Source organism: Parasteatoda tepidariorum, chromosome 1, assembly GCF_982258835.1.
Source record: "Parasteatoda tepidariorum strain Cologne lab strain chromosome 1, Ptep-v5.0, whole genome shotgun sequence".
Taxonomy (NCBI): Eukaryota; Metazoa; Arthropoda; class Arachnida; order Araneae; family Theridiidae; genus Parasteatoda; species Parasteatoda tepidariorum.
Window position 1 is genome coordinate 61055389 of NC_141755.1, and position 14824 is coordinate 61070212.

General features: G+C 29.2%; 1 protein-coding gene across 1 annotated transcript; it reads right to left on the reverse strand.

The window, feature by feature from the left end:
* Positions 1-21: 21 nt before the first annotated feature.
* Positions 22-6540, reverse strand: LOC147816474 (uncharacterized). Its single transcript, XM_087156537.1, has 3 exons — positions 6505-6540; positions 3649-3725; positions 22-2527 (listed from the first exon to the last, which is right to left on the reverse strand). The coding sequence occupies exons 1-3, from the start codon at positions 6538-6540 to the stop codon at positions 22-24; spliced, it is 2619 nt and encodes an 872-aa protein (XP_087012663.1).
* Between the last annotated feature and the right edge of the window lie 8284 nt (positions 6541-14824).

Sequence of the window (14824 nt, forward strand, 5' to 3'; positions counted from 1 at the left end):
ATTAATAAACAGAGTATCACTTTATCTATTCCACTTCATTCCCAGAATATTGGTCTCACTAGAATTAGGTTCTGATGGGTTAGTAGACTCCCACCCTCGTAAATCAAATTGTCTTTCAGCCATAATATCAGTAGCAACTTCTATAAATTGTTTCAGCTCTGATTCAGTTTTCACGCTTGTGAGGCAATTATCTACATAAAAACTGCCTATTAGTTCCTGTATAATCTCTTCAGGGTATTTTTCATTCCCTCCCATTGCTTCTTCTAGTTTATTATTCAAATGGTATTGAATAGTGGCTCCTAGCAAAAACGGACTACAAGAAACGCCAAACACAACTCTTCGATGACGAAAATGTTTCAGCTGTCCATCTTCTCCATACCATAAGAATCGCAAGAAATTTCTATCATTTTCATAAAGACTTATTTGCAAAAAAGCCTTACGTATATCAGCTGTTACACCAAATTGATATCTTCGAAATTTATTTATCATTGAGAGAATTACTTCTGTCAAATTTAATCCCTTTTCTACACAATCATTTAAACTAGGAACTCCTTTTCTCTTAGAAGAAGCATTGAACACGGGCCTGATTTTAGTTGTGCTGCTCTCCTTTATCACAGGTCGATGAGGTAAGTAGTGACAAGGTATTCCCATGTCTTCTTTTGGAACCTCTTCAATTATTTCCTCCTTCTCCCAGTCCTTGAACACTTCTTCATAGGCATCATACAATTTGTCGGTTTTCAACTTGCGTGTTGTCATTTGCAGTCTCTTTAACGCCAAATCATAATTATCTGGCAAAGGCAAATGCCCATCAAGCCATGGCAGACTAACTATAAAACGGCCATCTCCTTCAACTTTCACTGTATTTAAGAAATGTTCCATTGAGGCTTCTTGCAGTTCCTCTCTAGATTTTTGCTCTGAAGGACCTTTTATTCCTAAAGAATCTAATCTCCACAGCTCAGAAATATCCATTTCTTTCACTAAAAGGGAAGTAACCAACATTGCGCTGCTTGACGGTAAATCATATTCAGGTGCTTTCCCTGTTAAAGTCCATCCCATTAGTGTCTCTATTGCTACTAATCCACTGGCCAAAACTCTTCTTTTTCCAGTCATAAGTTTTCCTATTACGTCAGCTCCAAGCAGAATTTGAACTGGTTGTGGCTCATTTCCGACGTCTGACAACTTTATATTCATTTCTTCAAGCTCTTTTAACCAGGGTCCAAAGCTAACAGGTGTTATAGTATCACAAATAGATGCTTGATCTAAAGCTTCCATGTTACAAGTCAAGTTATTCTCTGGATTCCTTAATCTAATTCTATAACACGTGTGTTCAAATTTATCTGATTTATGACCACCAAACAAAGAGTGTATGAGAGTTTCTTTTCTCAAGGGAACATATTCCATCTTTTCAGCCAAATTTTTTAAAATATATGTTCTTTGTGATCCAGAATCTAAAACTGCTCTCACCACAATTTCTTTTCTATCAGATATCAGCTTTAGTTTCATAGTTTGAAGGAACACTTTCGGACCGTACGTGATGTTGGACATGTTTATTTCAGAACTTTCACTTTTCTGTCCAGATTTATCAGGTTCACGATTTTTTGCCGCTAAAGATTCAGACATTAGTACCACATGTCTTTTACCGCATATGACACATTTTATGAAATCTTTGCACTTACGAACTGGATGTCCTTGCATTAAACAGGCAAAACAACATTGACTTTCTCTTACTATGTTCTCTCTTTCAGCTAAAGTCATATTTCGAGCGGAAAAGCAATCTGAACTTTTATGTTTCCCTGAACAAAACACACACACTTTCTTCAAATCTTTTACATATGTAGTCAATAGATTTGCCGCTGTTGGAAATCTTTTTGTTGGCAAATCTCTTGCTTTCTTTTTAAAGGGCTGGCGTTTTTCATCAGATCCCAAGCCAAAACCTGACATGGCCAAATTAATTCTTTCTTCACCTTCCGTTTCTGCCTTCAGAAAAGCCATGATGTTTGTTAATCGCTCTTTGGCGTCAACTGAAGCAACGCGCGAAGAACTTCGGTTCCAGGCTTTTAGAAACTCTTCTTGGAAACAAGATTCTACCATAGGGAATAGTATTGAAGCGCATTTCTCGGTCGTAACACCTAACGTTTCTAAGGCTCTAAGATATGACTCTAGTTTGTCATAAAGGGACGTCATAGATATCTTTTCATGCTTTTGAACGGAAACTATGAGCTTCAACAATTCCCTAACATAAAATTCGACCAAAAGGTCATCCTTTCCAAATCGGGCTTTGAGGCTATCTACTGCTTTGGTATAGTTTGCAGCTGTTGGAGAAAAGCTTTCTACAACTTCTCTAGCTCTAGATCCAACAGTTGTAGCCTGAATCAGGTACTGAAATTTGTTTTCAGGGGCAATATCTGTATCGTTATTAATTTGCTCAAATTGTCCCCAAAATGGTAGCCAATCTTTTAAATCTCCACTAAATTGCCTAAGTTCTAATTTTGGCAAATTAAACTGCTTTCTGGCACTGGCACTGGCACTAATATTATAATAATAATATTTGGCGGAGACTCACCGGTTCTTTGCGATGTAGCTTGAAGTCTCGCCAACTCCAGTTCATGTTTTCTTATATTTTCTCTCTCTTCATATTCTTTTTGTCTCTCCTTTTCTTCATATTCTCTTTGTCTCTCTTTTTCTTCATATTCTCTTTGTCTCTCTTTTTCTTCATATTCTCTTCGTCTCTCTTTTTCTTCATATTCCTCCTTTTGTCGTCGATCATTGACAGTAGCTACCAATACACTTGTTACAAAATCTGGATCAGCTAAATATTCTTTACTTTTCAAAATGATCGTTTTCAGATCCGCTACAGTAGCTTTTTGAGGTAATACTTCGCCAATTTCTTGGGCAACAATAATAAGATCTTCCTTTTTAAATCCTTTTGATGCTAAAAACATTTTTCAAATCAGAAGTAGCGTATCAACCGTCCTGTCGCGGACGCCACAAATGTCGCTAATAAGTTAAAATAAATAATGCGGACGCCTTTTAAATAAAATCAATCAAATGAACTACAAGTTCTACAGATGAATGACAACAATTATAAAACTTTAATCTTTTAATAACTAATAATTTAGCAGCAAAAACGGATTCTAAAAATTTATAATAATAATTACAACAAAAAAGAACAACAACAAAAACTATCTCAGGTTGCCACGCAACCTAAAGTGAAATATTAAAACAAATAAATCTAAAGAAAATTAAAGGTGGCGCTACTGTCAAATATATATACGTTAATGACTTAAAATCTTAAACAAAAAGAAAGAAAATTTTATTCAAAAAGAAATTTTTTTTCATCAAATTAAAGTAAAAAAAAAATACACGGATGGTCATAAGTACTTTACTTTAGATACTTATTTTTGCACTCAACCTTTTTTTTATAGAATTATATATTTTAATTTATCCCACGTAGGTGTTTTGTGGGGGTAGAAAAAGTCAACATAGGCATGAAATCACTGATCATGAAAAAGATCATACGTATGTTTCATAATAATTACTGTTATTTTCTTAATATAATTTTCGCATTTTTTTCAGTAAATTTTTTATCGTAAAAGTAATTTTTCCTTCAAAAAAGTATATTTGCTTCTATGAAACAAAAGAACTCACCAAAAAACGTTCTCTAAAGGAAACCTCTCTATAGGATCCCAAGTCTTTAAAAATCCGATATGAAGCTTAATTAATAGCTACAAAAACAAACTAACATAAAAAAGCTAACATATAGTAATTAGCAAAAAAAAAAATTAATGCGAAAAATAAAATCTTATAACCATAAAAACAAGCTAACAATGAATAATTAGCAAAAAAAAACAAGTTAACAGTTAATAAATAATAAAAAACAAAAGTACTATTAAGCGAAGCGAGTGGAAGAAATTGATATAAAGCGCAAAGGCAAGGGGATTTGGAAGAGCTGGCTGGCCATTTCAAAAACATAGCCAACGCACTAATTCCTCGTCCTCGGAAACTAATTCCCTCGCCAAACAAAAAAGACCTCCTTCTTCTTTGTACATTCGCTTTCCTGAGAAAGTATTTATAAGTTAAATACATTTAAACATGATAAAACTACTAAAATATGTTTCAAGATTTACATTTCTTATTATACGACATTTATTTATATTTGTACGCACATTTAAACTGTAATTAATTCCAAAATAGCGAATAACTACTTTTCAAAGACGTAGCATTGCATTTCCTACCTTTCCCTGTAGTGCCTAGTTAAGGTGAAATGAGGTATGAGTTCATTTTATCTGTATTCTAATGGGATGAACTGCAAAAGACGGGTTTTGTTCACTTCAATAACGTAAAACCACCAAAAAGGGAAACAATTAATATTAAACAAAAAAAATTGTAATTGTTTTAGGTGTACTAATTGAATAACTTAGTTAAGGAACCAGGTAAGTGAGATAGCTACGGAATGTTTCCAATTAAGAAAAAAAACACATATGCCCACAAAACAAGATAATATACTTACCACATATAGGAGATATTGAAGAAAAGTAATACACTGAAATATATATTATTTTGATTCAACAACATTTTTTTATAATAAATTTCAACAAAAGACATGCCAAAGTTTAGAAATCTATGACAAGAATAAGGATTTTCACATAAAGCTCAGTACATAATAAGAGATACAAGATAAATAAAAATTTTATTGTTGATAAGAAGATAAATACAAAATGAATACTTAAATTGAAGGTATATTAACTGTTAAAGGAATATTCAAGGGTTAAAAGAGGTAGATATAAAGTACATTTAAATTACTGAAGAGCATAAAGGCTTTGAAAATGTGTATTGAAAATAAAGCAAAGAATATAGAAAAAGCAATTAATTACCTCAATACGGACCTAAGTGCTCATCTTGGAAAAAATGAGGAGGTAGGGTTTTTGGTGTAGGGAAAGCTAGTCAGTGAGTGAGTGCCTCAAAATTTAGAAAAAAAAAATCTTTGACTGAAAAGAAACCAGGCAAGAGATAACTAATTAAAAATCAAGAAGCTAAGATTAAAATTGACTAAGTAAGCCCCCAGAAATAAATGAAGGAAAGGAAATTAAAGCTTATAATCGGTGATACTGTGAAAAACAAAGTCATAAAATAATTTCAATGACATTCTTCTTCCAGAGCACGGAAAGACACCAAAGGGGAGGGAAGAGGGACTTTCATTTGCCCACAGGAATTAATATCAGGCAGAAAGTTTAATGACTGTTGAAAGTAAAGAAGAACAAATGGAAGGTTAAGATTCTTTCCAAAAGAGAAGTAAAATGTTTGCTAGAGGAAAATTTATTTAATATATTTACGTTTAAATTGAGAAAAAATCCCTTCATTTAAGAAAAATCATCTGAAAACTTCTCAAAGAGTAAACTCAAACTGTTATAAAATAAAGGAAAAATATTTTTTAAAAAAAATAAAAGGAAAATATTTAAATAAAGAAGTAATTGAAACGTTTCACAAAGTGTAACTATGACACTGAGTATTCTGGGATACATATTTGTCTGAGTACTTTAAAAGAGTTTTGGTTTCTTAACCAACAAATTACTTAAGATATCCGACTGCGTAAAAATAGGCAATTTCGTGAAAATTTAGATTTTTTTAATGACTATCTTTGAACTATTGTTCATTAGTTTTCCAAAACCCTTTAAACTGTGAACTCAGATTTTAAGAAATAAAGTTACAGTTCTTTTTTTTTGTATGTTAACAGACGCAAACGAAACTAAACTAACAAAAATGTAACTTGAATTATTTTGTTATGCTTTTAATATTTAATTTTTTCACTTAAATAAATTATACTTTATCACATATCATCTAAAATTCATTTTCTAAAATTATTTTTTCGAATTATTAGTTTTTTTTCGTCAGAAAAAATTGAGAAAATGTTTTTACGTTAACACACATTACAAAAAATAATTATAGAATTCTTTGAATATTTGTAGATGTTAGATTTAATGTTAGTGATATTTTGAACTTTTTTTTTAAAAAAAATACTGTTCCGATATTAATCGGATAACTTAAACTAGAATACTAGACTATAACATTTCAGTTTCTGGTGGGTGAACTAAGGGAACTTGGGTTTTAAAGTGATGTAAAAAGAACTGAGAAAGCTGTTTTGGGGTTGAGTAGTTATGGACATTAGGGGACGGAAAATCTCTAATTGTTAAAATTGCACATTGCTTTTAAAACAATGACTGAAAAATATTTGTTTATTGCACTCGTGGAAATGAAACTCTCACTTTGATGATTCAGCAATCTTTGAACTATATTTTATTCATTTCGAGAATTATTTCGTCATAAAATCATGTGATTTGTGACGCATCGGGAACTCTCAAATGTATGACGAAAATGTTTTCTCAACTTGAAACGTCATTACAGTGCATCGTGGTAAATTTTTAACCATGATGAAGACTAGACGATGGAAAATAAGGTGACAACAAAAAATGACCGGGTATGAAGGTCAATGAGTTTGACACGTACCAGAATGATCCCGGGTTCGAATCCAGCTTCAGACATGGGTGTAATTCGTTTCTCTACTCTATCTGTATTTCTTATAGTATCAAAGTGACATTGATCCAGGTATATAGTGCCCACGACAAATTGATTATATAAAAACTTAGATACTTAAGTAACACGTGCTTTTCTTTTTTTGGAAAAAAATAGAATGATGAAATATTTACTATTGACGAAATTCATTTCCTCGAAAAAGTGACATTAGCTATTTTGTCATTTTGACGAATGTTCGTATGGATTGTATACCGGGTAACAGTTTCAACAATAGACGTAAAAACTGTTTCATGAAATTTGCGTATATATGCCTTACAGTATGTAGAAGTAATTCTAAAAATTTTCAACCGGCGGTAATTTTTATTGTATGACGCAATAAATAGTGAAGCTGAAAATAATGAGTAGAAAATGAATAACACAAAACAATTTATTTCACTTCATATACATTTATAATCAAATATTTAAAAATTAGAATACAATTTCACAAAATACGTGAATAGAAACCAACATTGTATACAAATCATTAAAAATTGAATAAATAAAAAGTAAATGAATGTTTCTGGTCGGGTACGACTAAATATAGCAGTCGTTAAATAAAATAAATTTGTGCGTTGTACGCCATTGTAAAACATCAATAAATACACACATAACGATCTATTTACTCATACAACACATAACTAATAACAGTTATTGTTTAACTTTTGCAAGTATATGACACATCGATAAACTGCACATTAAAAATAAATAAATGACTTAGTAAAGTTTTTTTGGAGGAGGACCTTTCTCAATGCCTAATTAATTACCTAACACTGCAATATGGAAAAAAAGTATGTTTAATTGAAAATTATTTAATAAATATGAAACAAGTACACTGCAGGAAATTGCGAATCAAATTACTGTAAAAAGTAATGGCATTTAAGGTACCGGTACTTTTTACCGTAAAATCAATTTTTATCGGTACAAGTTATAGGACAAACATCTGATATGCTGTACTTTTTGCAGCAATAATTGCCGTAAAATCACTGAAGCAAACTAAATAAATATTACAGTAAAAATAACAGTATAATATTTTACGGTAAAAATTGATTTTACGGTTGATGTTCCCCAAGTGCCTGCAATTTGTATCATAATTTGATTCATATTTTTTAAAGAGGATATCTAAAAAAGTGGCTTGTTAAGTATTTAAAGTTGCTTAAAGATTTTATGCTTTTTTCTCGCTGTTCGCAATTGTTATATCCAACGCAATATTTTTCAAATCAATCGAATTTCAATTTTAGAAGTCGCTTCTTTTTTTTAAAGCATAGGCACCATTTACAAACATGTTCAGAACGAAGCTACACCTTAATGAAATATAGTAGACTCGCGTTTATTAATTCCTGTCCTAAATGAAATAGAGTAAAAAGTGTTAAAACAAGTTTTTCAAAGAGTTAAGAAAATTAATAAAGATAAAAATTAATTATTTTTTATTTTATATGGTAATTATTTCCTTTACTTTTTAATATCATACTTTTTTATTAAGAGCATTATAAAACGTTTCAACTTCAGTCGCTTCAAGAAATGATTTCTGAGTTTGAAATAGGAGTGATTTATGTAATCTTTGTTGCAATTTAAAAAAGTTATGGCGTACAGTCCGCAAAAAAAAAAACGAATCACCCTGAATAACTTTCGTTCTAATGATCGGATTTTCACGAACTAAGTGTCAATCTTAATGGTTCCTGGGGGTGACCTCAAATATGCTAATTAATTAGTGCTAACTATTAATTAAGTTACGAAATCAGACACAAAAACGTACTTTCTCTGAATAAACATGCATTTTTTTTTACATATTTGGATTTCTTATCTTCAAAATATAGGGGGTAGCCGCAATCTGGGAAATGTGGTCCCCATAGTTTGGTCAGGAGAGCGATTCAAAGTTCGTACCCCTTAATGTTAATTTCGCTTTTTGCGTTTTCAGTCATATTTTCAAAACTAATGAAGCAATTCAGAAAAAAATTGCACCCACTCATAAATCTCATTTACCCAAAGATAATTTCATGCAAAAAATAATTTTTAATAATTATTTATTATTTTTTATTATTTAATTAAAGTGAGTATGAAAAAATATTGAATTATAAGGTATGAATTTTTTTATACCATATTAATCTACATATTTTTCAATTGAAAAATCTGAAGTTTCAACTGTTTTTATTTATTAGAAGCTGAGAAAAATTAAAATTAATTATTTTTACAAAAATAATTTGGCGACAATAAAGAAATAACTAATTGGGGCGATTAATATTCAAATGTGATAAACTTGCGAGGAACTTGACTTCGCGCGCTTAGCATAAAATTTCATTCATATTTTTTTCGCTAATAATCGTTTGCTAATCTTTTTATTTTTATTTCTTTCACACTATAAAATACGATGTTTCTTTTTTAGTCATTTAATAATTTATTTGCAATTTAGTAAAGAATTTTGAATAAAAAACACTTTATTCAACAAATGTCTAGTTTTAAAAAAGCGTGCTTCTGATAGATTGTGCTTATTTAATATGATTATTTTTTATTTTTTTTATTTTGTTTTTCAATAACTGATACAATTTCAATAATATACATACGTATGCATAGATTTGAAATAATATATTTATCAATTTCTTGAATATATATTTTATAAATATTAATAAAAATACGTAGTCAACATTTTTAAACATCTCTCACAACATCGCAAATTTCTCAACATCTTATAGGGTAAACTAAACAATGAAGGAACACTTAAGCTTAGCTTGCCTTTAAAAAAAATTCATAAAAATTTCAAAATTTTTAATTTTAGCTAAATGATGGTTTCGACATATTTGTAATTAAATGCAAATTATGTAAAAAAAGTTAGATAACTTACATAATATTGTTTTAAGCTTTTGGTGGTTTAAATAATAAGTAGTAAGATGACCAAGTGAAGGAACAGTTCTTACCAGTGAATAAACACTAAATTTTTCAGAGAATGAACACTTAATTTTGATAATGTTTGATGCTCGTTAGGAATCCATAGGCCACACAAATGTCTAAAAACAAGATTTTTCTTGGAATTACGATATATAACCATAGTTAATGTGGAAAATTTTACTTTTTTTTCAGTCATGGAATGGAAAGTAAAATATGTTTGAATACATAATTTTAAAAAAATGTTTTTCATTTTTTTCTCACAGTTTAATAGTCCGTTCTAAATTATGAATGTTTATCATTGTGTAATCTGATGACGTTTTTATTATTATTATAATTCGATCATTTTTTTGATTAATCTTTTCCTCATATTTTTTAAGCTTTTTTTTAAATCTTTTTAAGTATTTTTTTTCCTCTTCGTCATGAGTAATTTATTTCTTTTTCTTTTGATTTAACCTTCCTCTTTTTTCCAAATTTTTGGCCAATGTAAATGTATCTTCGAAATTTCTTTTGATTTTCCAGTTCCATTTCCAGAATTCCTCACTGGATAATAAATGAGAAAAAGGAAGTTTCGAAGTTTGAGTAAAACCCATCTCTCATTGACTTATATCTAGTAGTTACTTATGAAACCAATCGTTTTTGCAACTAACAATGCCTCAAGAGGACTTATCTCAAAATCGGTTTTCAAGATACTTTCATTATTAATGTTAGTTATCTCAGCTTCAGAGCCAAAATTTGATTATACAATTGTTCTTTTTGAAATAAATTCTTCAATATTGAGAAAAGCGCAGGCTATTGGATATTTGGGAGATTAAACTTTTCTGTCAATGTTCCTTTAAAAATTTGCAACATAACTTGTGAGATTTCCTTCTCAAGCTTCTGAAGAAATAGCGCATCGTTACTCTCGAAGCATGTGTTTTGTTGATAAGTTGTCTTGCTCATAAACTCTTGGTGTCTGTTTTGCATGCATTTGTTACAGTCAACGTTTTCTACATCGAATGAAAAAATATCGCATTTCATAAAAGCATTTTAACTTCATCAGTTGATGCCTCAAATCTTATTTAAAAATGGATGTAAAATTTTCTAGACATATTGTTTTACAATTCTTTTGTTTTCAAGATCTAACGGGATTTCCAAGAATTACGTAGAAAACTAAACCAGAAAATTTGTTTTGAGGAACAAAACTTGCTCAGTTTCAAATTGATATGAGATTTATACCTATCCAGAAGAAGCAAAATTAGGAATTTGATTGCATTTTTAATTAGCCATGGGTAGAAACATTTGCAATATATTTGTAAAATGTTGCTGCGGTCATCGTTTCATTTCATGAATAGCTTTTTCCAATGAAATATGTAGCAGGGACTGATTCTGTAGTATCTCTACGAATTCTTCTGTAAGGAAAAACTACCAATGGAGGTACTTTTTCTTTCCTAGGTACTTTAGAATATAAATCCTTATAATTTTTAAGGCCGCAGATTTTTCCCGTTTAAGGGCAGTATTCAACTCTTGTTTCACAATCACTTTATAAAAGGATGCCAGGGCTACTTCCCTCCTAAAGATTCTCTGAAGTTCTTAAAACCAGTATTTCGAATATTATTCTCTAAGGGAAGTTTTGCCTTTTGAAATTATCTTCGCATTGCACTGAGTTATCGGTGGATGTCACCTTAAAAAAACTTCACCCATTTTTCACCTAGATAATTGTCTTTAAATGGATTTTTCCTACCAGTTCCCGTTAGGACATTAAAGACGGCAATAGGATAATAATTTAGCTAATTATTGGCACAAAATCCTGCAAAGATTACATTCAAGCTTTTATTATTATATTTAGTTGTTATATTTAGTTAATAAACATAGTTTATTAAGGAGTCTAAGGTATGATGTAATAACTAATCACTACATTTATAAAGATAAATAATAAATTAATTATTATTATAATTCTTTAAATAAATTTAGCAATTAAATTTGCATATTTAAATGAAATAGTTATAGGAACTATTCATACAACATTTAACTGAATTTTAGGAGTCCTCTATGTCGCTGAACTACTAATTATCCCAGTAAAATCATATTTCACACATACTATTCATTCACTGGGAAATCTATTCTCAGTGAAGGAACATGCCTGTTCCTTCACTGGTTAGAAGTTGTTGTTTTTTTATTTTTAACATAATTTTTATTTATAATATGACAAAAGTTACAAGAAAATTAAAATTTTTCTTTTATTTTCATTAACTTGAAAAAATCCCAGTAAAGGAACACTTGTTTATACATTGGTTTTTCATCGTTCTGTAATCCAGTTAATAAACACCCCCTAATCTCAGTACTTGCTTATGTTATGATGCTTAAAATAAATAAAACGTAACTTCAATGACCATATTTTGAATTCTTTTTTTCACAATGAAAAGAAAAAGCATTATTATATGCAATTAATTGTAGTTTAAACGGATAACAACAAACACTGACCTTATAATTTTGTCAAAGAAACAAGGCGTTGAACAGATACTAACAAATTCAAAACTTTTTCCAGAGAAGACTCAAAGACCAGATAACTAAATGCATTGTTAAAGGACTTCCTATTGTTAGGTAGTAAGCTACTCTTACCAATCAATCTAAATTAAAATGTTTAAAATCTTATTTCTAAGAAATATCTATGAAATGCTCCTTCATTTGTTGGTTTACCCTATATCATCCTAATTTTAAAAGAAATTTCCGGAAGTGTATCGCAGAACTATTTTACCAACTATTTAATAAAATTTTAACATTTTAAAATTCTTATTCTTTTCCATTTTACGTTTATTATTTCTTCATTAATATACTAATAATTTTTTTAGAACTTTAATTTAGATTTTCTTTAATTTAGGTTTCCTTTTCAAATTATAGTCAAGTTTTTTTTTAAAGAATTATTGTCTGCTAGCTAAGAATAAAACCTTGTTAAGAAATTAAAAACATTCAGCTGTTTAAAATTATTTAATGCAAAACAGCTGATTATTTACTTAGCATACTATTTTTTTGAAAAAAAGAATATAAATTATTGATTGTCTTCTTTTTTTTGTTTCTTGTGACTTCAACTTAGATTATCTAAAATAGTGTTGATGTTTTATAAGTCACTACAAAGTGGATAAAGATACCGAACATAAAAAGCTGTGGAATACGTAACCAATTTTTTTAGTGTCTTAAAATATCTCAGTATCTTAAATGTCGTCCTACTATCTTAGTTGTGAAATTAAATTTTTAATTATCTGACCACGTGTGATTCACTAATTATTTCATTATATCTTTTACTCTTTATGATACCAAGTAGATTTTTTTTTCTGATAATATACTAAACTATTTTGTTTAATTTTTTACTTTAGCATGATTTCCAAGATATTATTGTAGTATAATTTGTTATCAGGAAAATGCCTTATTTTGTTAATCAGGAAATACTAAAAATTGAAATTTGTAAGGATTCCGAAGCTGCGCACACAATACACAATTTCCGACTTTATTTTAATAAAAAAAATTTTAAAAAAAAAACGTGGCAAGTAGGCTAACATACTTTTTACAGAAACTGTGAAAACTAATTTTTCCTATATTTCGTCAAAAGAGGATAAGAATGATATTGCTACAAGGGACCTACTCAATAATTTCGCTATTTCCAGAATGAAATCTGTTTGATCGAAACATATTATTCCTTGAAAATTACACGAGGGAAAAATTAACTTTTATTATTTATCTAAGCTTACTCCATTTATTTAATGATAGCGGTATTAAGGTTAAGGATATGCATCGGAAGCTCCGTTTATTATTATACTATAAATGCATTAAATCATGTAGCTTGAATAATTTATTTTAAGTAAATTATTTAATAATTTTAAGCAAATAAGGGTGTAAAAATAAACTCGATCGAAATACTCCGAAAGTATACCCTGAAATATATGTAGAATAAACTTTGGAATCGATATATAAAAAATACCTTTTCAAACAACTTCGAGTAGGACGGAAACGCTAACTTGTTTAAAAAAGTTGTCCTTGTTACTATTTAATTTCGATTCCTGGTACTAGGGGACATTCCATTTTCACATTCGACTTTTGAAATTTCAATTGTAAACGGAATTTTTTTATGACCTTAAACTAAAATGTTAAGGCTTGCAGCAAAAAAAAAAAAAAAAAAAAAAAAAAATTTTTTTTACTGCATTAATTTTTTTACAAAGTAGTGAATTATTATTTTTTCAATCTAAGAACCTGTGCCTATAACATATGTAAAACTTATTTTAATATCGAGTGAAATAATTTAATATGTTGTGTAACTAAATGGATAATCCCAAGAAACTGAATCGAAAATATAAAAACTTCATTGATTTAAAAAAATAATAGATGATAATAAAAATAGACATGTTTTGAGCGTCCAATAATAAAAGTCACAAGTTATCCAAGCCTGACAAGTCTTGAGAATGGGCGATTATATTTGAAAACTCGAAACATGTCGACTTTTACTTCCCTCTTCATATGTTTTGAAGCCAGTTGAGTTTTTATCGTCAATTATACTGTTTTACATTTGGGTCTTGATCATTATTTTGATAAGGATTTTACACTAGTTAAAGTAAACATATTCATTTAAATATTTTATCAGGATTCATATGGTCTTTAAAAATGTAAGAACATCAATATTGTAAAAGTTATATTTAACTTAAAAATTAACATTTTGACACCAGCTATTTTGAGTTAATGAAATTAAATATTTTATCTCTTAAGTTTTTGTGCCCCCATTTCAGTATCTTAAGGATCTTACGAGCTCTGTTTAAAAAGAGATCATCAGATATATCTAAGAAAGCAAAAATAACCATAGTAGCAGTATTAGGTGGTAAATGTAGCTTATCGTAATTGAAGAATATGCTGTGCGACATTTTATGGTGAATTTGCGAACGTATAAGTTTCAGAATGTATCGAAACATGAGGATGCTATTTGCTGATCATATTTATCCAAAGGAAACGATGTAACCTAAATATCTAGTAGAATGAAGCGATTTTTTAAGCAATGAATCCTACAATTTGCAACATATTATTTCAATATCTTATTCTTAAACATAACATATTTCAATCTTTTTAAAATGCCACTAAACATTCAGCAATTCCTTGAGTTATAGAAAAAAGAAATATCGTAAATTATAGAAAGCCTTGTGAATGTGCATTAGAATCTACATTTTATTTTTCAAGCACTTTTTTTTTCTTCAAATTTTCTTGCCTAGAAGACTCGATTAAAACTGTAAAAATGATTATCCCTAAAATTTTGTATATAGCTATAATAAGTTATGCTCATTTTATTTTAGTATAAAATCCTCGAATAAATATAGTAAAAACAGTGTAATCTAAACAATATCAGATAAAAAGTTCATGT